General features: G+C 37.2%; 1 protein-coding gene across 6 annotated transcripts in view; it reads right to left on the bottom strand.

Moving 5' to 3' along the window:
* The window catches only part of LOC122551920 (titin), a 348465-nt gene that overhangs the window by 303992 nt on the left and 19696 nt on the right, over positions 1-24777 (bottom strand). For all 6 annotated transcript variants that reach the window (XM_087988975.1, XM_087988977.1, XM_087988978.1 and 3 more), the window contains 24 exons: positions 24519-24777; positions 24350-24419; positions 23916-24128; positions 22933-23075; positions 20609-20805; positions 15571-15801; positions 15142-15386; positions 14811-15007; positions 14548-14712; positions 12592-12760; positions 10802-12495; positions 10427-10708; positions 8285-8551; positions 7845-8117; positions 7462-7725; positions 7105-7365; positions 5208-5468; positions 3245-3508; positions 2439-2699; positions 2040-2300; positions 1617-1877; positions 1375-1516; positions 1097-1265; positions 722-953 (listed from right to left, as the gene is read on the bottom strand). In XM_087988975.1, the coding sequence (XP_087845101.1) occupies positions 722-953; positions 1097-1265; positions 1375-1516; positions 1617-1877; positions 2040-2300; positions 2439-2699; positions 3245-3508; positions 5208-5468; positions 7105-7365; positions 7462-7725; positions 7845-8117; positions 8285-8551; positions 10427-10708; positions 10802-12495; positions 12592-12760; positions 14548-14712; positions 14811-15007; positions 15142-15386; positions 15571-15801; positions 20609-20805; positions 22933-23075; positions 23916-24128; positions 24350-24419; positions 24519-24777 (6781 nt within the window). The remainder of the gene's footprint in view (positions 1-721; positions 954-1096; positions 1266-1374; positions 1517-1616; positions 1878-2039; positions 2301-2438; positions 2700-3244; positions 3509-5207; positions 5469-7104; positions 7366-7461; positions 7726-7844; positions 8118-8284; positions 8552-10426; positions 10709-10801; positions 12496-12591; positions 12761-14547; positions 14713-14810; positions 15008-15141; positions 15387-15570; positions 15802-20608; positions 20806-22932; positions 23076-23915; positions 24129-24349; positions 24420-24518) is intronic.

Below are 24777 nucleotides of genomic sequence, written 5' to 3'. Positions count from 1 at the left end.
TACCATGTCCACTGGCTCTCCTCTAAATTGCTCATTACCTCCTCAAAGAATTCAGGCAGATTTGTCAAGCATGACCTCCCCTGACTCAGCCCTATTTCACCGTGCACTTCCAAGTACTCCCCAATATCATTCTTAATAAATTAGTTGCACATCTAGTTTCTTACAAAAATATCTTCCTACCTTTCCACCCTCAACCTCCTCATCTGTTGACTTCTTATCCACTGTTTCCATTCTTCTCCTGATTTCATGGTGCTGTCAACCTCCCCTTCACATCAGCTCCCTTAACCTCACAATCTATTCCTAGCTTTACACTCCCATTTGATTATGATCAACCATTTTCTTGTACCCCCACCACACACATTCGTCTATCAACTTCCATCCATGTCTGCCCGGGTAAAGATGTCTGCCAAGCTACTTCTAATTACACTTGTACCATAGCTGGCTGATGTCTAAACTTGAACTCACCGTGCCATTTCTTTTAATAGCTGTAGTTTTAGCCCCAAGTTCTGCAATATTCTTCCTAACATCACTGCCTCACTATTTATTTCTCCTTTTAGACATTCATTAACACCCAACTTTTAACAAATTTGTTGCTCAACTCTCCTGGTACCTTCTGCTTTGGTCCAGCATCCACACTTGTCTGATTTCACCTTGAGAAGCGCTACTTATTTGTATCATAAAGGTATTTTGTGACAGCAAGTAATTGTTGCTTTGTATGTACCGTTAACAAGGAGATTCATAGAACTCCGATTCCTGCCAGCCACAAAGGTGTATTCGCCAGAATCAGAAACTCTGGTATCAGTGATGGTCATGCGATGTACGCGTCTTTGGATTATATATCTGCATCTTTGTTCAACTTCAAAGTTGATCTCAGTTCCATTCTTGAGCCATTGAGCTTCAACATCATCTTCATCAACTTCAAATTCAAAAATGGCTTTCTTTTTCTCAACGACCTGATTACAGAAAATTAGGTTTTGTTAAGATAATGTAGGAAAGTTTAAAACTCAGTGATTTTCTTCTGTTTTCAATTTCTACACTGTTCCTCATGATAACTGTAAAAACTGTTATTTTAAATAAAAAAGCAAATACATTATACCTGGATATCTGCATGAACAGGTTTTGAAATGACAATGTGTCTTGCTTCCATGTACAATTTAGCAGTGGAAATATTTCCACCTGCAACTGCTGAATACTGGCCAGCATCTGACATTTTTGTAACAGGAATGGTGAGGCGATGAATAAATTTCTCACTGTGCATCTTAATTCTGTTAAAAAATAAGCAAAGAAAATAATTAAAATCAAACATTAAGCTTTTTGTAACACAATTAGTGAACAAAATTGATTTATCAAATATTGTGCACATCTGACACCTACCTTTCCGAAACCTGGAGTTCCACACCATCCTTCATCCACTGTAATTCAATATTTGGTTCTGAAACTTCACACTCAAAGGTGGCTTTCTTCTTCTCGGTGACTTTGATATCCTTGATGTGCTTCCGAAATTCAATGTGCCGAGCTATAGAAGGACATGCACTGATTATACACTGCATTGCATATATTAAACATCCAATTTTACAGTTAACTGTGCTACATAAACAAAACCACAAATAAATTACCTTCCACATATAAAGTTGCTGCAGACAATGCTGATCCAGCAACAAAACTGTACTCTGCTGCATCACCAAAGTGAATATTTCGGATTGAAAGTGTGTGTGTCAATTGCTTGGTTTTTATTTGTGTTCTCTCAGTTGATTTGATTTCTTTGCCATTCTTGAGCCATTTGTAAGTAATACCTTCATAATTCACTGTTACTTCAAAGGTAATTGTATCTTTCTCTTGTGCATTCATATCCTTTAGCATGGATGTTATTAAAATTGCTAACAAAGGAAAACAATAATTTAGTTGCAGAGGAATATGATTGTCAATATACACATTCCAATTAATATTAACTATTAGGTGCTTAGCTTGTCATCTGTAATTATGCAAGGTTAACTTAAAATTATGGATATATGGTACAGAAATGAATGAAGAAATCTTACGGTTTACTGTCAGAGTAGCCGACACTTTATTATTTCCACAGATAAAGGTGTATTCTGCAGAGTCCTCATGGCTTGTGTTCATTATAGTCAGCTGGTGGAGTTTGCCTTGCACAACTACTTTGAACTTATCGCTCATTTCTATTTCCACACCATTCTTTAACCAGGTCGATGGTACATTGAAATGAGACACTTCGCACTGAAATGTTGCATTTTTTGTCTCAGGAACTTCAATATTCTTCATAGTCTTGGTGATGTGCACAGCTTAAAAAATAAATTTTGAAATATTAGAATGCTGAAAATTGATACTATCTTTTGGGATGATGTATTATTTCAATTTTACATTAAAGTGCTGTGTTGTAATATATTATCACCAGAGGAATATATAATAAATGCACTCACATTCAACATAAAGTTTTGCTTTGCATTCAAGTTGTCCAATAATGGCTGAATACTCCCCAGTTTGTGCTGGGGTGACATTCTCCAATACTAGTTTGTGAACTTTCCTTTGTGAAATAACTTTGCACTTGTCACTCATCTTAAGCTCCACATTGTTGAACATCCATTTTACTGGCACATTATCATGCGATACACTTAGTTCAAAAGTAGCAGTGGCATTTTCCATAGCTGTGATGTCCTTTGGTTTCTTAATTACTTTGATAACTAATGATATAAAATAAAATATTGTGTAAGTTCAGATAATTCAAATAAACATTTTCATGACCCCACAATAATTACTGAAAGCTCAAGAAGGTATATTTTTATTATAATAATTTAAGCTACAAAAATATAATTAGAAATGTGCAACTTAATTTACAATTAGCAAATATGAAAATAATTGATGGAAAATCAATATTGTGTTGTTAACATATCACTTGTTATCCACTTATTTATACAGTTATTCACATTATGTTGCATGTGTTAAGCTAATACTCAAACTACATTGAGTTTTGTCATTGGGTTGAGCTGGATGCCAAAAGTGCACGTTTTTAGGTGAATGAGCCAAGGTATTGAAACTTGCTTGGCAATTCTGCAAGTCTGCATAGTGTTCTGATAAAAATGTTTAATATGTATACTACAAGATTGTTTAGTACTTATTAGCAAGGTTAAAAGAGTTTCAAAATCTTTAAAGAAATTACTATATACAGTAATGTGCTTTTAATAATTTGTATTGTTAAGTGATATGAGATATAAATTCCAGCTCTTACCTTCCACATGAAGTCTAGCATTAGCTGACAATCTGCCAAGTTTGAAGCTGTACACAGATTCATCTGAAAGTACACAATTCTTAATTCTTAGAGTATGTGTGACACCATCTACAGTAATCTCAAACTTGTCACTAGGTTTGATTTCTTCTCCATTTTTAATCCACTGGCCTCCAGTCACATCAGGATGTGTAAGCTCCAAGGTAAAGACTGCATCATGTGTTTCTGTGACAGTCTGATTCTTCAATGTCTTCTTTATCTTGACAGCTGAGTTCAGAGAACAATTTTATTAGAGTTATTTATTTATAATGCAATCTCATTTATCCATTGACTTACTGTTCACCTTATTAATTACCTGAAGGAAGGGGAAGGTATGATTTATCAGTTGTACTGCAGTCTTTTACAAGATTGAATGAGACTGTGCAGTCTAATGCATCCCATAATCGGCCTGATTGCTTCTTTGTGCTGAGTCACAGGCTTCTAATCAAGTACTTTAATATTGTAAGAGTGATGATTTGATCTGGTACCCAAAAATGCATGGAAAGTTCAATGACGTGTTCTTAGATATGAGCATGCAAGGAGAAGTTCTAGCCATGAGAATGGTCATAGGCCCTATGACCTGAAATTATTGTTTTTACCGTTTATTTTTTCTATATTTGACCTACTCCACAACTTCATATCTTTATTGTAACAGAATATCCTTATTCTTTTGATTATAAGTTTCAGTGCAAAACTATATAATTTACTACATTTTACAATGGGAGAAAATTAATACTGAGCAGAATTATGTTCAACTTATTGTTGGTTCAGCCCTCCAACACAACTCAGGTTTCTCACCTTGGCACCTTGGAAGAATTAATTGCCCACCCCTGTCATCGGGGTTCTACCAGTAAAATGTTTTTACAATCAATTTACACTCTTACAAAAAGGTCACTTGACTAGCTGCCTTGACTTTGAATAGACCTTTCCACCTTATTCCCCAATCACAATTTTCCTTACTCATATTGTTAAATAATTCTGCATCTCATCCTCCTCCCTAATCTTGTATCCTCTTAATTGTATTGGACCATTCATTAGTCTCCCGTAGCAATTGTCAGAAATTGTAAAGCTCCCTTGGAACATGACAGCTCTTCCACTTTACACCTTAGCTGATGTCAAATTTCTAACTTTCACCTTAGTATAGAGTAATAGGACTAATTAGTTATGTTAATGCCATAATTTATAAAACACAGTATTCTTCCAATGAAATCGTTAAATGAATTTGATTTTAATAGTCAGATATGCAGTCAACTCTAGAGAGATGTATCTTATATAACCCAATGGAAAGTATTAAACTTCTGTCTACGCTTCCAATAATCTTCATTAAAAAGCGACAGCATTTTAACTTTCTGGAATGTATTTATACCAGTTCTTTGGGGAGCAGTAAAACAATCAGCTTTCCCATATGTGAATGATTCTACAACACATAAGCAAAACTCCTTCAAATGGAAGTACTAAACAGCTGTTCTACTTTTTCACAGGTACACTGTTATTGTACTATTTTGTGAGTAATTTTCCTTAAAATTCAAACTTTGCCAATTAAAATTATGAACTGAGAATAAAGGACTGTTAATTTGTTTACTTATATGTTTCTAACAGTTTCAAATTATTAAATTTTCCTTAATCATTGAACTAGCTGGCTATTCAACAGTTCATTTTTGTGATGCATAAATGTTAGGATTCTCTTAATATTGCATGTTAAATTCCAGTATCACTCTTCTATCAAACCAGAAGTTCACTTTCATGTGCTTATAATATTGGAAAAGGTGTTTATCTATTATTAATGGTTAAATAATATCAATTAAACTCTACAATTTCTACTTATACTACATTATTACTTTTCTGTGAAACTGTATTTGTTGCGATCTCATTCTTCAGCTATGTGTCAAAACATAAATGTATTTCATTTTTTGACTGTAATACCAACCTTCAACCTTCAGTTTAGCTGATGTCTTGGAGTTTGCAACTTGGTATGAGTATTCAGCTGCATCTTCTGATTTAGTGATATCAATTATGAGACGCCGGGTAACTCCATCTACTTCACTTCGGACAATATTACTGAAGGTTATTGGCTTGCCATCCTTTGACCATACTCCCTCAGAGTCTGCATTAGCCACCATACATTCAAAGATGGTTGGCTGTGATTCTGGAACTGTCTGATCCTTGAGAGGTTTGCTGATAGCACCACCTGAGGATTTATAAAAATACTGGAATAAACCAAAGCAAAAAAAGACAAACACAAACTATATATGTCTACATGCACACTGATGCTATGGCATCTTGTTGGAGTAACTTTAACAGTGTCTCTAAGCCTGATTAAATCTCTAATTTAGTTAGATGAAGATCTTAAAATGTAACTAACTTGCTCAATGAATATGAACATATGTAAAATATTCTGTATTATTATTTAAAAGTTATAGTCTTTTGTTTAAGCTACAAACCCGGTCTCTAGAATTGATCATTCACAGAGTCTGGCACTGGTTATTAAAAAAAACGTCTGGTTAGGACTAATTGAAGTCAGTTTTGAGGGTCTTTGAAGGTTTTAATTTTATTGTATTGTGAATATATAAGTAGGAATTTGATTCAGCTGTTTGTCTCCATGTTGTAACAAAACAATATCAGAGAATGGGAGCTGTTTTATGTTCAATTGTAGGAGATCATATGTTGGTTCACCCTTGCACAATGGTGAGATCAAGAAACTAATGGCTAACAGATACATTGAGAAATAAAAGAGTTTTTAAATTTTCAAAACAAAATCAATATAATTGAAATCATAATCAACTGATGAGATGTATGGTTGTAAGAAAGAAGACAGATAAGCTGTCAGCATGGGCATGGAAATTACAATATCCTGTCTTAGAAGAGGCTGAGGTATCAGAAGTAAAAGATTAATGAAAATATCAACAACAATTAAGTTTGAGTTAAGCACATAATTGTGAAAGGTGTCATCTTTAATTTTCTATGCTTGAAGCTTCTTTTTAAGTGCTGGATATATGACAGTGTAAGAAAGAAAAATAACAAATGAATGGTTTTATTTAAATTTGAGCGATCCAGTTAATTCTCACAATCACAGAACTATGATTTATTTTGTTTAACAAGACACTTGCCAGACCTCAGCTGGAGTATTGTGTCCAGTTGTGATTATCATGTTACGATGTGAATGCATTGCAAAGATTGCAGAAGTAATTTATTAGAATGGTTCCAGAAATGAGAAACTTCAATTATGAGGGATAGACTGAAGAAGTTGGACTGTAGTCCTTGGAGAGTAGAAGATGCAGAGGAGATTTGATGGACTGTTTCAAAATCATAAAAGTACTAGTTACATAGGAAGAGGCTGCTCCTACTCATAAAAGATAAAAGCACAAGAAGGTACAGATTTAAAATGATGTGAGAAAAAAAACTTCCATAAAGTGAGTAGTTAGAGTATGAAATGGACTGCCTGGAAATGTGATGGAGGCAGGTTCAATGAGGCATTCAAGTGGTCATTGAATGCTTATTTAGAAAGAAATGGTGTGCAGAGATACAGGGCAAAGAGGCAACAGACCCAGTGAGGCACAATGGACCAAATGGCCTCCTTCTGCACCATAATAACTCTATGATTTCAACTATTTCAAACTTGTGCATAAAATAGCATTGACATGTGTTTACATCATTTTATAGTAAAAGTATTAAAACATGCATTACAGATAATTTACACTATTCACTTAGATATAAGCTTGCTATCTATTTTTATAAACAGCTACCATGATTTTTACTGCAAACAAATATGTAACAAGACTCTATTTAAGTTTGTTTATTCAGAGCAGCATTTAATTTCTTCATACCTGAAACTGTCAGATTTGCCTTTGATGTCTTTTCACCAGCGGTAAATGTATACTCTCCTTCTTCATCTTTCATTATGTTCAGTACAGTCAATCTGTAAATTTTGCCCTTTGCCTCTATCTTGTATTTGGGGCCTGCTTTGAGCTCTTGCTTCCTAAATACCCAGCCTACATCAATTCCACTATGAGACAACTCTGCTTCAAAAGTAATACTCTGTGTCTCTGTGCATGTCACATCTTTAAGTCCTCTAATAATTTGAATTCCTGTAAGGCAAGGCATAAACCCAAGCTTCAGAAAACAAAACATCCAATAAACAAAATACAATTTCTTAAATCAGTTCATAGTATTTGGTCACGTACGTTCAATCGATAGATTGCAGCTTGTTTCAGTTTTACCGATGACAAGTTTATAGCAGCCTTCATCTGAGGCAAATGTCTTGCTGATTACCAAACGCTGTTTAGCTCCCTTTGCAACAGCCTGTATCCTGTCACCAAGTTGAACTGGTTGATCATTTAAGTACCATTTCACAGAAGTGATGTGTGCAACTGAGACTTTGCACTCTAAAACTGCCTTTGTTCCCTCAATAACTGTAACGTCTTTAAGAGGGATCACAATATCAATAGCTGGAAAATAAAAAAAACATGGTTGTCAGTTGGAAGTCTCTGAATAGGCTAGATGATGCCTATAACAGCACGAAACTCTATAAAATTGAAATGTTAGAAATGAAAATATTAACACCTACATTGTACAATTAAACGTCCAGAAGTTACGAGATCGAAATCAGTGGCACGGAATGAATATCTGCCAGCATCTTTTTTAGTTGCATCTTCAATCAGCAACATATGTGATGTTTTGTCTATAACAATGTGAACACGTTCGTTCGCCTCGATTTCTTGACCATCCTTCATCCAGACACCTTCAACATTTTCCTGAGAAAATTTTACTTCAAGCTGGGCAATATCTCCTTCACAAACAGTCTGGTCTTCAAGATCCTGAAGGATTGTCACAGCACGTGCTACAAAAAAGCAAGGATAACCATGGTCAATAAACCACTTAGAATGTCTTTAAATCTGTTAAATGCAGACACTGATTACATTGAATCAAATGTTTTGTTAAAAGTATTAATTAGAAAACAGAAGGCGAGTTAATCAATGTTGTTTTTCATTAAAAAAATTAACTTACGTTTCATCTTCAGATTACAACTTGTCTTTTTCCCTTCAATAACAAAACTATATCTGCCCTGATCTTCCTTGATAACATCCTTGACTGTTAGAGTGTGCCGGCCACGACGAGAAGAAATATAGTGTTTGCCACTGGGTTGAATCTCTACGTCTCCTTTGTACCATTTTCCCTCAGCATCTTCACTCGAAACAATACATTCTAATTCACCTGAGAATAATTCTGGTACTTCTACATCCGTAAGCTCTTTGGTGAATTCAATAAGAGTACCTATACAGACATTGGAAAAAAGTTACAATTTAAATGACCACATCTTGCACTATTTCATATCTTGATTTACATAATCCAATTAAGAAGTAAATTCATCAATCCAGTGCCTCAAATGAAAGCATGCTTGAAGAAACAAGGGCTAGAGATAGAGCTACACCCTCATGGTATAAATTATTCAACCCATTTGCATTTCAAATAGATTCTCTGCATGAATGCTGCATCAGTCTGCTTATCTATAAGTCAACGATATTATGCACTTAAATAGTATCATTAACGTAGCTAAATGTCACAGGGTACTTCGTAGGGAGATTAGCAGGAAGAAAATGCGACATCAAATCACATAAGACAATACTTGGAGAGATGAACAACACTTCAAGGAGCATTTTAAAGGTGATTACAAAGTTAGGCTAGTTTAGGGGGAAAATGTTAAGATTTAGATTCTGGCAGCTGAAAACAGGGATACCAATGGAGGAATAAAGGAAATCTGAGTTGCACAAGTGGCTAGACTTGGAGTAATATCGAGCCCTTGGAGGGTTTAGAGATGGAGGATGTTAGAGAGATTGAAAGGTTGAGGGCATGAAAAGATTTGAGAACCACTATGAAAATTTAAAATCAGAAGTGTTGACAAGAACAACAGGAGAATTAAACTTTCTGCAAGGATACGAGCAACAGAGTTTTGAATATGCTAAAATTTACACAGATTGGATGTAAGTGACTCCATGGGGAGTATTTATCTGAGTCTTAATATGTGCTTTAGCAGGATGTGGATGGAGATAAGAATGAAGAAGAGTGCAATTTATAAAACTGGAAGCAGGTGGCCTTGATGTTGGAAAATGATGTGGAATCAGAACTCGGGTCATGGTTAAGTAGAATGCAGAAATGATGATTGTCTGATTCAGGCTCAGACAACGATCCGGGAGGGATGGAATTGGATGCTGGGAAATGGAGATTTTGGAATTGGAGAAAATTTCTGCTGTGCTAAGACTGGTCATAGGACAATCATTGTGACCAATCACATGCAACAGAGTGGCAAAGAGACATAGTGTTTAGGAGTAACTGGGTATCATCATTCTGAACATGAAACTTGACATTTCATTTCATTCTTTTTCAACACTCATGTAAGGAAAGGTTGAACAGGTTGAGCTGAGATTCATTGATTTAATAGAATGGGAGGTGATATTACTGAAACTCGTAAGAATCTGAGGGACCTTGACATGGTAGATGCTGTTTCTTCTAATAAGGACATTTAGAACAAGGGCAGAGTTTATAAATATAGCATCTCTCATTTAAGACAGATAAGGAAGAATTTATTTTCTAAGAGTCATTCGTTTTCAAAGTGTCTTCCATTGAAAGCTGTGGAGGTGGGGTCATCAAGCCTATTTCAGATTGCGTTAGACAAATTTTTTGACCAATAAAGGAGTTAAGAGACACAGGGGTAGACGGGAAAATGGAGTTAAGGCCACAATTAGGTTTATTGAATGGGGATAAATGAAATCTCAAAGGGTTGAATGACCTCCTCCTGCTTCATTTTCTTATAATCTATGAATATCAATGCTTTCATGTGTAGCAGGCAAAAGACAAATGTTCTTGTTATTGTCGGATAATCTTTTACTATGTGATAAATTATTTTGAAAGCAGATCTGAAAATGTAATGTTAATATTGTTAATGTGCATTACGTATCGAATATCCATTATTTCTTGCTTGGTAACTTAATCAATAGATATTATGGAGAGAGGAGCAGCAAAATTCATCATAACTTGGCAGGAACAATCTTTGTACAAAATCAGGATCTCTAATTTCAATTACAGTTTGCATGCTGTCTATTGTGATACAGTCATTTCGTTATTGCTTTGCTGCTCAAGAACTTTTCTTACCTTCAACAATAAGTTTAGCTGTTGATCTTATAGAAGGATCGTCAACAAGAGCACAAGTGTATTCTGCAGCATCATTCATACTAATTGTCAATACAGACAGAAAGTGAACTTTTCGGTCAGAATGCATTCGGTATTTGTCACCAGAGAAAATCTGCACATCGTTTTTAAACCATTCTACTTTTATAAATGGTTCTGACAGTTCACATTCAAAAGTTGCCATGGTGTCTTTCTCTTTTGCCCTGACATCATGCAATTCCTCAGAAAACGTAATCACTTGCTTGGCTGAAAATAAAAAAAAAACACAAAACTGTAAATACCAGATGAAAAGTTATTTTAAAAACATGCCCCTACCAATTAGTGAACAAAGTTAAATACCTTGTACAAGCAGGAAAGCATGGCTTGAGATTTCGCCAGCCACATTGATAGCTTTCACCATTATGCTGGCAGAATCTTCAGGTACAACATTTCGAATTACAAGTTCGCAAACATTGTCTTCAGGCCAATACCAGTAAATTCGGTTAGATTTTTCAAGTTTCACCCCATTCTTAAACCATTGGCATTCAGGGTCTGGTTTGCCTACCACTCTAACACGGAAATGACTCTCATCTCCACGAGCCACTGTCTGACTCTGAATACGTTCCAAAATTTTGGGGGCTTCCATACTTGGTGATAACTGAATCTTGTCTGGTTTAAAAGTTGGAATGGTGACAGTGCCTTGAGGAGGAAGTGGTTTCTTCTCCTCCTCAGGTACTTCTTTGGTCCAATGGAGAAGTTCTTCCTTTCTTTTTCTCAGCATTTCTTCATAAGCTTCATCCTTTCTACGTGATTTGAGTTCGACTGCTGTAATAGCTTCATAATAACCTTCCTCTTGTCTACGTTTAAACTTGCTACGCAGTTCTTCAGTCTCCTCTGTTTGTTTCTCATGAACAATTCTTTCAGCTTTTTTAAGTTTCACCACTTCTTTGGTTGCAGCATCTGCTGGTTTTTCTACCTTAATGACTTCAAAAAATGGCTTGGCTGGTTCTGATGGGCCAATGTCAACTTTCTGTTCGGGGGCTCGTCGCAAAATCGACCTAAAATCTTCTCGTTCAGTTATTTCTAGTTTCACTGTATGTTCCACGACCCCTTCAGGATTTTCTGCTGTAACTTTGACATTACCTGAATCATATGATTTGCAGTCAACAATTTCCAGGTAATAAATACCATCATACCGCAGCCTAAAGCGCTTGCTCTTACGAATAAGTTGTCCATTAAGATACCAGTTGACTTTTGGTTGAGGGTAGCCTATGACACGACACCGGTAACGTGCAATTTCACCTTCCATCACTCTTGCTGGTTCTGGGAACAAAACTATTTCAGGCTTTGTCTTCTCTTTTGTCAGTTCTTCCGAAACACCTGTCAGTGCACCTTCATGGGCTAGTTTTTCAAGTTCTTCAATTCGCTGCATCCCTCTTCTGCCTTCAGGCAATTGAGATTCTTCAACAAGACTCTTTTCATCTTTTACAATGAGAGTTGCTGATGTCTGATCAGTACCATACTTGTTTGTAGCTCTACAGGTGATGATGCCACTATCCCGGGGATATGCTACTTCAAAGTCCAGACTGCAATATCCAAATTCATTGATCATGCGTAGTCTGTTTGCTGCAGCAAGAGGCTTACTATCAAGTAACCACTCAACAACCATTGTTGGATCACCAATTGGTGTTAGTCTGCATTCAAAATGTGCTGGCCCAAAACATTTAAGCCTCACAGAACTAGTTTTCTTCTTGAAATGTGGTTTCTGTTGCTTTTCTTTATCATACAAATCACCTTCCTCCCACTGTTCCTGGCCATAACGTAAATGGAGCGGTTCTAGCTCTGGAGCTGATATCTCCTTCGCTTTATATGTTCCCTTTGGAATGATTAGCTTTCTTTCTGGTTCAGGTTCAGCAAATTCAAGTTCAACATTTACTTTACATCTTGTTGTGTCACGACCTCCTTTATTGATGGCAGTTGCAGTATACCAGGCAGCATCATAAATTGCCGCAGAAGCAATTTTAAGTGCTCCTTCTCCTTTAGTACCTTCAATCCTAAAATACAAATAAGTAGAAATTATGATATAGCAAATAATATAAATGCATACATGCACATTGCAATTAATATTCATTAAATTGTAATGCACTTACTTGATATGAGGATACTTGTGTTGGACAATTATATCACTATTTTTCAGCCATACAATATCAGGATTTGGGTTTCCAACAGCTTTCACTGCCATTGCAACAGGAGCACCCTCTTTAACACTGAGGTTTTTCAATTTCTCCACAAACTGTGGTCTCAACAAATGTTCTTTAGCTGTAACAAAAATAATTAATTTTAAAACTGCTGCTCAAAAATATGAATATGCAACTACATACATAAACTCAAAGTGTACTTAAAGATTGCATTTTGCCAATTTAATTGGTCCATAGGAGTAAGATATTGATGTTCAATTTTCTGTTGGGTGAGGGCTACTGTTTCACATTTTGGGTCCCCAATGTTACCATGCATAGCAAAAGCACAGACTGCAGCCAAAATGTTTGCTCATAAAAGGAGAAACTCTTGTTGTCTCACTCTTGCATCTTGGGAGTTATCAATTTTAAGTTATCAATGTCAAAACCTTGAAACCCCAGATCACTGTGCATCATCTCTGCCTCAAAATGCAATGTAAAGACAGACAAATTATATAAAAAGTTACAATTTCTCGATAAAATGTACAAAATAAGTTTTATAATATAATGTCAAATCTGCTATCTTGGCATGTGACATACACTGGCTCTTGCTATATCTAAGTATGGAAGTCTGAAGCTTATTTGGGCTTCAATCCACTTGGAGCAAAGACAAGGAGTTGGATCACAAATCAGCTATGATCCCATTGAAAGGTGCAACAGACATATCAGAACCTCGCTATCTTTCAAGCTCCATCTGAATAAAGTTCTGAGCAAAAAAGCATAAACTTGACATTCCCATCCCACCACTAATTCAGGCCTTGAATAGTCAGTCAATTAATGACCACTTATGGCCTATTCCCACTTTAGCTGCAAATAGTTTGGGTGGCTCCCCTAATCTGAAGAATTGAGAGACTCAATACAGGGCAGGAGGGCATTGACCCTTCCTTCTGAAGCCAAGGATCCTGCTCCCCATGACTCGCAATTCCTGATATCTAATAACCATCCCAAACAATAGTCATTTGATTCGTGGTCAGTCCTCCACCTGGGGGGATGGGGTAGGGGAGTTTGTACAGGCAGCTATCAAAGCCATATCATTGGCACTGCGGAGTATGAGAACTGCTGGCCTGTATTCAGTAAACAGTGTTTGAAAGCCAGGACATCCTTGATCAGGCTCCCATTACCATTAGAAAAGACCTTCAGTTGGGCTTTCACATCTTAACATGGCACAGGATTCTCTCTGCTAATCTCTCCGACTTTTGAGTTAAGTCTGAAAACAAAACGATTATACCTGTAGTTTCTATAATTCTCTATATGGCCAGCTAGCTCAAATGCACATTGAGTTTACAGGCACAGTGACACAACAGTCAGCAAGGCCATTTTAGTAAAATGTAGCTAACTTTGCAGTCATCCAGCAGTTGATTCACTTGCTCAGCACTTCATTCATGCATTATATGCTGCAAGGGAATTATATGGCACTGGAAGGGAAGATCTGACAAAAGCAAACATTTTTTCAAGTTTGGGTAATCTGATACACCAGTAGAAAGACCCTCTATATGTCTTGCTCAGTATGCTGCCTTAAAAGACCCATTATAATCACATGCAATTCTATTTCAACGCTTGTTTATTCTAGTTGCTAGGCACCAGAAATCCTATTTCTATAGCTTAGTATGCTCTAAGAAATACACATGGAGCAAAGTATGAATTGTAATGAACTAGATGTTTATATTTTGAAGTACACTCAGCTCATTCTTGGGCAGCTGCACAAAATACTAGAGCAGCATTCCTGATGCTCTCATTATTCATCTCTATGAATATAATTCGTCTCTTACAACAAACACAGAAACAATAAACAAAAGTCTTGCAGCACATTTGCCTCAAATAATTACAAGTTTGAATTTTTATTAATTGACAAGACAGTCAAATATTGTGTACCTTCAACAGATAGTGTCATAGATACTGAGGTTTTGCCAGCTCTGTTTTGTGCCACAACAGTCCATTCACCAGAATCATTTGGCAGAGCAGGAACAATAATCAGGGACTGAATCCCATCTTCCTTCACTACTATTTTGTGTGTGTAATCATTTACAATCTGACGGCCTGTAACAGAAGTGGATATTGAATTAGCTACTTCATTTCCCATATTATTTGTAGACAACAACGCAGAATATTATGACATGGCAAAACATTATTCTTACCATTGTGGAACCATAATGTCTCAGGCATTGGTCGACCAACAACTTTAAGGTCAAATCTAGCCGTCTGTCCCTCAGAACATTTAAATGATGTAGGTTTCAGAACAAAAACGGGTTTGTACAGTCTCTCTAGTTGAGTCTCATCTGTATCCTCTAATCGACGAGCTGGTGAACGACTTGGAGAGCGAGGAGACACGGAACTGCAAAAGGGGAAAAATAATTTAACATTATTTGAGATCACTAGCTAATCAATATTGACATTTTCTGAATTGCACAGAATGTAAGCACACCATATGAAATGAACACAAAGTAAATAGTGGTTAATAAATAGTACCGCATTCTCCTCATTATTTCTGTTGTCGGTAAATACACGTGGCCTGTGGGAGCACCAATAGGTTCAATAAACAGCTTTCCAGAGCTAATAGCATTTCCCTTGGCATTGCTGGCAAACACGGTATAGATGCCTTCATCTTCTGGCAAAACTGCAGCAATACGCAGATTAGCTCTGCCATCCTGAGAAATATCCATCTGGTAGTGCTGTCCATGTTTCAAGCGCTTACCATCTTTGAACCATACAACCTATAAGAATATAAAATGCACATCATCAAGATGATCATTTTAAAAGGAAAGTTTATACAGGCATTTTAAATTGTAAATACATGTCTTCATCCTTTCATTATCAACCATCATATCTTATTAGAAACAAATTTCATCTTAAATGTTCGTCATGGGAAATGTGGCTTCTGGTGAAAAGATTGTTTACCTTGGGCAATGGATAACCAGACACTTTACAATGGAAAGTCACACCACTGCCATCAAGAACTCTAAAACTTTTCAAAGTTGAATCAAATCCTGGTGCGATAGTTTCTTCTGCAGGAATATCCAACACCATTTCTTCACCATCCTCTTCAAGAAGTTCTTCCAAAGTAATCCTGATGATTCGGAACTCAATTTCTTTGATAAGTCGCTCTTCAAATGAAGAAATGTGGTATTCCTAAAAAAAAAAATTGCTTTCTGGTTGACAATGAGCAATAGATTAAAATATTCATAAACAATGCACAAAATAAGACTGGTCTAATCAACTACCTTTACAAAATGGCCACAGCACATAAACATAATTATGTAAAATTATAAAGATGATGTAAAATAACAAAGATGGAGGTGCAGAATTAACTTGATAACGGAGTGGAGAAACAGAGGCCTGGGGATTCAGTTGATATAATTCCTGAAATGTAAAAATCCAGGTAGAAATTTTAACATGTATAAATACAACATAATGAAAACCAAGAACTGTTCAGATAATACACGTTGCAGAACAGAGTACAAGAACAACAAAACCATTAATTGAAACAAAAAAGCATCTATTAGACCAAAGTTACAGAGCTGTCTGCAGTATTTGGAGTGTTATTATGGGAAGTTCTAAAGAATGTTTAGCTTATATAATCACCAGTAAGAGTCCAAGAACTGGAAACCATAGAAATGAATGGAGACTTAAGATAATGAGAACAATCCAACTGAAAGAGGGAAAGCGAAGAGAACGTTTAAGGAACTTTTAAAAAGTGTTCATGCAGGAAATAGCATAACACAATTTGCTCTTCCAAGGTGTGCTCTAGCAATTTTTGGAACTTTCACCTCTGAATGCATTGCCCTTCTCCCACAATCAATGCTTCCATAAAGATTCTTCTACTCACATTCATGGTCATTTTCTAAATATAATAATAACCCATTGCTTTTAAATTGGCAATGTCTCAATCATTGACAAAACCATTTCCAACCACTTGTCTGCTTCTCACCATCATCATCTTCCTCCATTATAAATCCATTTATTTATCGAGGGAAAAGGACACCATCCACAAGTCCATTTTCAAACACCCACCCCTTGAGTGGATGAAATATTATAGTTGAACTTCTAAAGAAGGCCTGCTGTTCATGATTTTTATTAATGAGCAAGATTTTGGTGTACAGTGCACAATGTCAAAGTATTGGATTGTGAAGAATGAGGAGGACAGTGTGGAAGTTCAAAATGTTATAGAACAGTTGATGGAATGACATAGAGATGTACAGCATGGAAACAGACCCTTCGTCCAACCTGTCCATGCTGACCAGATATCCCAACCCAATCTAGTCCCACCTGCCCGCATCCCTTCCTATTCATATACCCATCCAAATGCGTCTTAAATGTTGCAATTGTACCTGCCTCCACCACATCCTCTGGCAGCTCATTCCATACACATACCACCCTCTGTGTGAAAAAGTTGCCCCTTAGGTCTCTTTTATATCTTTCCCCTCTCACCCTAAACCTATGCCCTCTAGCTCTGGACTCCCTGACCCCAGGGAAAAGACTTTGTCTATTTATCCTATCCATGCCCCTCATAATTTTGTAAACCGCTAGAAGGTCACCCCTCAGCTTCCGACTCTCCAGGGAAAACAGCCCCAGCCTGTTCAGCCTCTCCCTATAGCTCAAAGCCTCCAACCCTGGCAACATCCTTGTAAATCTTTTCTGAACCCTTTCAAGTTTCACAACATCTTTCCGATAGGAAGGAGACCACAATTGCACGCAATATTCCAACAGTGGCCTAACCAATGTCTTGTACAGCTGCAACATGACCTCCCAACTCCTGTACTCAATACTCTGACCAATAAAGGAAAGCATACCAAATGCCTTCTTCACTATCCTATCTACCTGCTACTCCACTTTCATGGAGCTATGAACCTGCACTCCAAGGTCTCTTTGTTCAGCAACACTCCCTAGGGCCTTACCATTAAATGTATAAGTCCTGCTAAGATTTCCTTTCCCAAAATGCAGCACCTCGCATTTATCTGAATTAAACTCCATCTGCCACTTCTCAGCCCATTGGCCCATCTGGTCAAGATCCTGTTGTAATCTGAGGTAACCCTCTATGCTGTCCACTACACCTCCAATTTTGGTATCATCTGCAAACTTACTAACTGTACCTCTTATGCTCGCATCCAAATCATTTATGTAAATGACAAAAAGTAGACGACCCAGCACCGATCCTTGTGGCACTTCACTGGTCACAGGCCTCCAGTCTGAAAAACAACCTTCCACCACCACCCTCTGTCTTCTACCTTTGAGACAGTTCTGTATCCAAATGACTAGTTCTCACTGTATTCCATGAGATCTAACCTTGCTAATCAGTCTCCCATGGGGAACCTTGTCGAACGCTTTACTGAAGTCCATATAGATCACATCTATTGCTCTGCCATCAATCTTCTTTGTTACTTCTTTGTTACTAATATTTAATAAATTAAAGATTAAGTTCAGTCTAATGCAGACAATTAGAAAACTAATTAATCTTTGGATGAAAAATGTGAGGATAAATATAAAAGGTATAGTTCTCAAGGCAGTGCTAGAATAGAGGAAAAGGGGATATATGTACACAATCACAGAAGGTGGCAGGGGAGGCTGCGAGTGAAATTTAGGCCTTGAGTTTTATAAATAGAAACAGTGTAGAAAAGCAAAGAAGTTATGATGAATCTGGATAAAACTGGATAAATAAATAGTGTCCTGTTCTCAGGAACACATTTTAGGAAGGAGGTGACAGCATTTAAGAGCATGCAGAATAGGTTCACAATGGCTCTAGGGATAAGGAAATCAATTATATACATAGATTGGAAAATTTGAGGTCTTCTCTTTTAAGAGAAGGTAGAGAGAATATTTGATAAGGATATTCTCCTTATGGAGCTGATATGGAGAAACTGCTCTGCAAGGTGGAGGGATAATTGGCCATTCAGCCCATCAAGTGTGCCTTAGCATTCAATGAAGTCATAGTTGATCTGAAAGTCCTTAGCTCGCTTTCCTGTATTTTTCCCATAACTGTTGAATCCCTTGCTGATTAAAAATCTGTCTTTCACTGCTTTGGATAAATTAACAGATAGCCTCAACAGCCCTCTGCAGTAAGGAATTGCACAAATTCACTCCTCTCCAAAAAGAAATTCCTGCTTATTTCTGCCTTTGAACGGAAACTTTATTCTGAGATTATGCCCTCTAGGCCTAGACTCCCTTCAGTTGGTAGCATGATTCAGCATAGGAGAACCACAGAGGAGGGTGGAAGAGTGGCTCAGTGGTTAGCAATGCTGCCTCACAGCTTCAGGGATCTGGACTCAATTCCTCCCTCGAGTGACTGTGTGTGTGGAGTTTGGACATTCTCCCTATGACTGCATTGGTTTCCTCCGGGTGCTCTGGTTTCCTCCCACAGACCAAAGATGTGCAGGTTAGGTGGATTGGCCATGCTAAATTGCCCATAGTGTCCAGGGATGTGCAGACTAGGTTGGTTAGCCATGGGAAATGCAGGGTTACAGGGATGGGGTGAGTCCAGGTGGGACCATTTCAGAGGGTTGGTGAGAACTCAATGGGCTGAATGGCCTGCTTCCATACTGTGAGAATTCTATGAATACTGATGTAAGATGATTAGCCAAAAAAGGCAATAGAGACATTAGGAATTTTTTTTTTAAGCAGGAAGTAGTTTGGATCTGAAGTGTGTGACTTTAAAATGGTGACTAAATTATGACTGCTCACCTGATCCAATTATCTCTCACTTTTCAATTCCACCTCACCTGAACACTCCACATAATTTTGACAATTTAATTTCTACAGTTGTGATACCATTTGCGTAGCTTTTCAAAAGTATAAAATCAATTTATGAAAGAGCTCCCAAATTGATGCATGTATCAGGCTGCTTTATAATCACGCACTATTCTCTTCTGGTTGAGGTACATGTTTAGAAAATAACTACATGCATTGTTTGTTCTATACACTCAACCAGACACAATCCCCATTCATGAAAATTGTAATAATGTAAGTGATACCCAGTTTTTAAAAAATTATTGGTAACTGCAAAAATATTAAATTACACCATCTGTTCATCCATTGAATCATTTATCTGTACACCCCAATTGAAGAAGAATGCAAAAGCTTTTGAGAGATTACAGAATACATTTATGAGAACAGTTTCAGCCACGAAGGATTTCAGTTATTACAAAGATAGTTTGGAGAAGCCAGTGTAGTTCTCCTTAGAGAATGTTGGGAGGAGTCTTGATTGAAGTATTCAAATATATGAAAGATCTAGCTGTAGCAGATAGAGGGAAACTATTATCTGTGGCATAAGTGTCAAGTTCCAACTGTCATAGATTTAGGACACTGGCAAAGAAACCAGAAGTAATAGAAATAAAGGTGACCCATCATATGGTCAGGACCTGGAATACATTGTCTGTAAGGGTGATGAGGCAGATTCAATACTGATTTTCATGTGGAATTTGGAAAGCACCTAAAGAAGTTTTAAAAAGTAAAGGGTTCTGGGGCAAAGGCAGAGGTGTGAGACAGGCTGAATTATTCTTGTTGAGGACTGATGTGAACTTGATCGGCCAAATACTTTCTTTCTATAGATAGATTCTATGATTCCATGAGGCTACTCCTGAGTACATTCTTCTTGGAACTAAAATCATTTTATTTGGCCTGATATTATATTTGGTTTTATAATGTACCAGTGAAGTATATTTTGCTACATTAAAGACACTTTGTAAACGTCAGTTGTCATTGTTTTTGTCCATTCATTGTGCACGTCAGCAAAATTGAAAAAATTGAGGTAGAACATTGGTTGCTAAGATGAATTTATCCAAAGTTAAACAATAATAATGTAAGCTGTGTTTTCCTGTCATTTGAGAATGACTTAATTTAACCACAGCAATGAGGAAACAAGTCACCACTCAGCATTACAAATCAAATGTGATAATTTCACGCTGCAGTTCTAAATGTAAACTATTTCTAAGATGGATCTCACCTGTTCTTCTGTCATGGTTTTCATCATGGCTGCACTTTTGCCCATTTTCTTCCTGATCAGTGCTTGCTCTTTTTCATATTCGGTCATGAAAATTGTTGGTGCTACTTCTGCAACTTTGGGCTCTTGAACATACTCTGTTACTAATTCTACTCGCTCAGTTATCTCCTCATGTTCCGTCATGTAAAGCTCATAATCAGCTAAAAGTAAATTGCATAAGAATTAGAACAACATGGAAGTTATAAAAGCTCAAGCCATCAAATGGCAAATTAATACAGAGGTAAAAATGGTATGTTAATTATTTTCACAGTCGGAGGAATACAAACATTAAATACAAACTGAAGAAGCCAGAAAACTGAGTAGGTCTGGCAACATCTGTGGAGAAACAGGAATAACCTTTGAGCCCAATACGACTTCTTCAGAATATTCTGATGAAGAGTCATTTCAGACTCAAAATATTAACTCTGTTTCTCCTTCCAGATGGTGCCAGACCTGCTGATTTTCTTCAGCATTCTTTTATTTAATATTTCCAACATCCGCAGTATTTTGCTTTTATTTGGGACATAAACAGGGGGTGCCCTGAAATCAGTATCAATATTGTCTGGCATGCTAGCAAATGTGGATAAGGGGTTTCCCCTGGCTGTTGAATCTGAAACCAGGGGACATAATCTCAGGGTAAGAGGTAAGTAATTTAATACTGAGATGAGGAGGAAGTTCTTCATTCAGAGTATGCTGAATGTTTGGAATTCTCTACCTCAAACGGCAATGGAAGCTCAGGCATTGAGCATTTCAAGTTGGGAATCAATGGATTTCTGGAGACTGATGACATCATGGAATATGGAGATTGAACAGGAGAGTTGCTTTGAGGTGGGTGAACAACCAGGATGAATTGAATTGACAAGCAGGCTAGATAGGCCAAATAACCTAGCCCTATTCCTATGACTTGGAAGGAAGAGGAGTCCAAAACTGTTTTCCTCTCTCCAGAGGACAACACTCACCCTCCCACCACTGGTGCTCCACCAGAACCCGAGCTATTTTGTGTCAACAAGCCAGCCAGCACAACTGTGATGGTGCTGCCTGCAGCTGGGCAAGTTGCTCAAGGTCATTCTTCATGACTAGGCGTAATTTCCGACATTGAATTTCAGCAGCAGAGGGTAACACTGCACAGGAGCACCAAGAGAGGCAAAGACTCAAGAAGAAAATCTTGAAAGGAATGTACACGAGTAATTAGTTGACCTCTACAAACAAATGGAATAATGTGAATTATAAATTTTGTCTGAAATATTTATTTTTTGATGGTTTTTATTTCTACATTGCAGCCAGGTGGATGCTGTCATAGTTACAGAGTGAAGAGAAAATGTAGACGGTTGGTGGATGGGGAATTGGGGTCACATTTATTGATATTGCACTCTGATGGCTTCTGCCTGGTCTGTCCATTAACAAAGCAGATTCTGAGGTTGACTCCTTTGTTCCTCCTGAACTGCAAGTCATATAGTTAATGAAAAGGAGTTGTCCTCTCATGATGGCAATAGTGTGCAGCATGCAATGGATCATGACGATTCTTGACACTCACTCAGTCTGTTATGGTAGGGTTCTTCCATACTGGCTCAGGTAGCATAGTAATATGGACGTGTGTAGCACACATATAAGTGGGTAGCACACCTGTGATTTCAGCCATGTGGTCAGTTATGGCCCTTGTGGTCTAGTAGTGACCCTTTGTTGGTGTCAATGCAGCTGGCATAGCAACCAAAATGGAAATAAGTTATAAGGATGACTACCATGGTAATGGGCTCCGACCTGCATGATTTTCTGCTAATGCTGAAGGCGAAGGATTTAAAATCTTTCATTTGCAGTTTAGAGCAAAGTCAACGTAAGATGCACACAAAGTATTTGTGTCTTAGCTGGAGTGTTGAGCTGTCTAACTTTCAGAAAGAATTCACTGAAGGTTTTGTTTATGCCCCTCACTGAAACGGTATCTAGTACAACTCATCCTAAAAATATTCAATCATGTCTAGAGTGTGTGGACAAGGAAGTGACTCAGAAGATAAGCCTTGCAGATAATCAGCACATACATGGTGGGATGCACGTCTTCCTTTTGTGCTGTAAAACTTTATGAATCTATGTACCCAGGAAATTACAAACATAACAGGTATATTTGTTCAATATTAAAGCTAATTTAATTAAACTAAATGATTTTGTTATGACCTAAGTAATGTTTTAATCTCAAGAATAATTTGATCACCATAATTAAATATCACCACAGTGAAGCAGATTTAGTTATTGTCAAAAATTAGGTTCTTTTCATGATTATCTTTATGGTTACAAACCTTCCTCCAACAGCTGAGTTGATGCAGAAATTTCGCCATGTTTATTCCGAACAACAATGGAATATTCGCCTGCATCATCGGCAAAAGTCATGGAAATCTCAAGTTTGCATTCTCCCATTTCCCTGTTGTAACTTACTTTGTACCTAGAAGGAGGATAAAATACTTTAACAATAAGCCTCAAGAATCAGGAAAAAGAAAAATCTTGATCAATATCTGTCCATTAATAAGATAGATTTCTGGCTTGATTCCTTTGTTCCTCCTGTGCTGCATGTCATACAGTTAATGAAACAGAGATTATGATGATGATAGAGTGCACCATACAATGGATCATGTTGATTCTTGGCACTCACTCAGTCTATTATGGTAGGGTTCTTCCATATTGGCCTAATACAGTATCCTTCCATACAGAACACAATGCTGTATCACAGATTATACCCAGCCCATTTAATTGCTAGCTTCAAAGAAGAGTCGTGTTGGACTTGAAACATCTTTCTCTCACCACAGTTGCTGCCTGACCCATTGAATTCCTCTAGCACTTTCTGAATTATTTCAGATCTCCAGCATCTGTAGTGCATTGCTTTCATTGAGTCACCTGGTTCTGCATTAATCATCCACTGACATTATATTTCATTGCCCCATCCCTTAAATTTGCCAATTTTAAGCATAATCAGAGAACTGGGTGACAATATTGCAGCTCTAACTCCAAGTTGCATTTCTCCAACTACAGATGGTCACTCTGTGTTTGAACAGTTAACTTTAAATATAAAAGTAAACATTTAGTTGCATTTAGAGACAATCAGCTCAAGGAATACTGGGGATGCTGGCAATGGCCACATCCTACAGAGGAATTTTATTAAAAATCCTTTTTATTTTGACTCCATTAATATTGCAATGAATAGTGAAAAATTACTTTATTTGGCACTCCATGGGTTTAAATTGAATGACCATGAAGATTCAAATGCCATTTAAACAGAATATTATACCTGTATCCAGTTGTTAATGGAATTCCAGCTTTTTTCCAGTAGACATGTGGTATAGGGGTACCTCCAACCTGACAATCAAAAATGACACTTCCACCTTCAATGAGCTTCTGTACTATTGGTTTTCTAATAAAGAATGGAGCGACTCCGGCACCTTCTTCTACTGACTCAGGTGTAATACTGGTTCCTGATAGAGTTTCAACTTTCATTTCAACTCTGAGAATAAACAAATAACGAATTTGGATCGTGATTTGGTGGACCATAATGAATGACTTGGTTACTAGCATGTGTTTACATATATCTTCATACTGTTCATTAATTTCAGTTAAATGCACAGAGCAGCAGGTCCAAAAACATGAAGAAAGTATCAGAAACAAAAAAAAATCAATAAGTAAGATTAATCCTTTTTGACAGTGATATCTAAAGATGGTAAGTACCGTTTCCTTTCAGAGACAGCTGACTCTGATACTGCAAAGGTTTCTTCTCTGCCCTCAATCTCTTCTGACACTGCAAAAGTACAAACAATAGGACATTTCAATTATGGCTTGGACAAAATGGTGTTTGTCAAATTTCAATCACTTTTATTATTGCTACAAAAATGCATACCTTGAACAAGAAGATAACATGAACTGCTAGCAGTACCAGCATCATTGGTGGCAGTACATGTGAAGCGGCCACTGTCCTCTGCAAAGGCTTCCCTAATTGTTATGCTAGCGATACCTTTTTCAAAGGTTATGTGAAAATCAATGGAACTTTCAATGTGATAATCTTCCCTGAACCACATCACGATTGGGGCAGGGTGTCCTGTGATTTCACATGACAGGGTTACAGATTCACCTTCAATGACTGTCATGTTTTTCAAGCC

Source organism: Chiloscyllium plagiosum, unplaced genomic scaffold, assembly GCF_037043375.1.
Source record: "Chiloscyllium plagiosum isolate Xiang-an unplaced genomic scaffold, Cpla_swu_hap1 HiC_scaffold_7, whole genome shotgun sequence".
Lineage (NCBI taxonomy): Eukaryota > Metazoa > Chordata > Chondrichthyes > Orectolobiformes > Hemiscylliidae > Chiloscyllium > Chiloscyllium plagiosum.
This window is presented reverse-complemented; position numbering and strand designations above follow the sequence as displayed.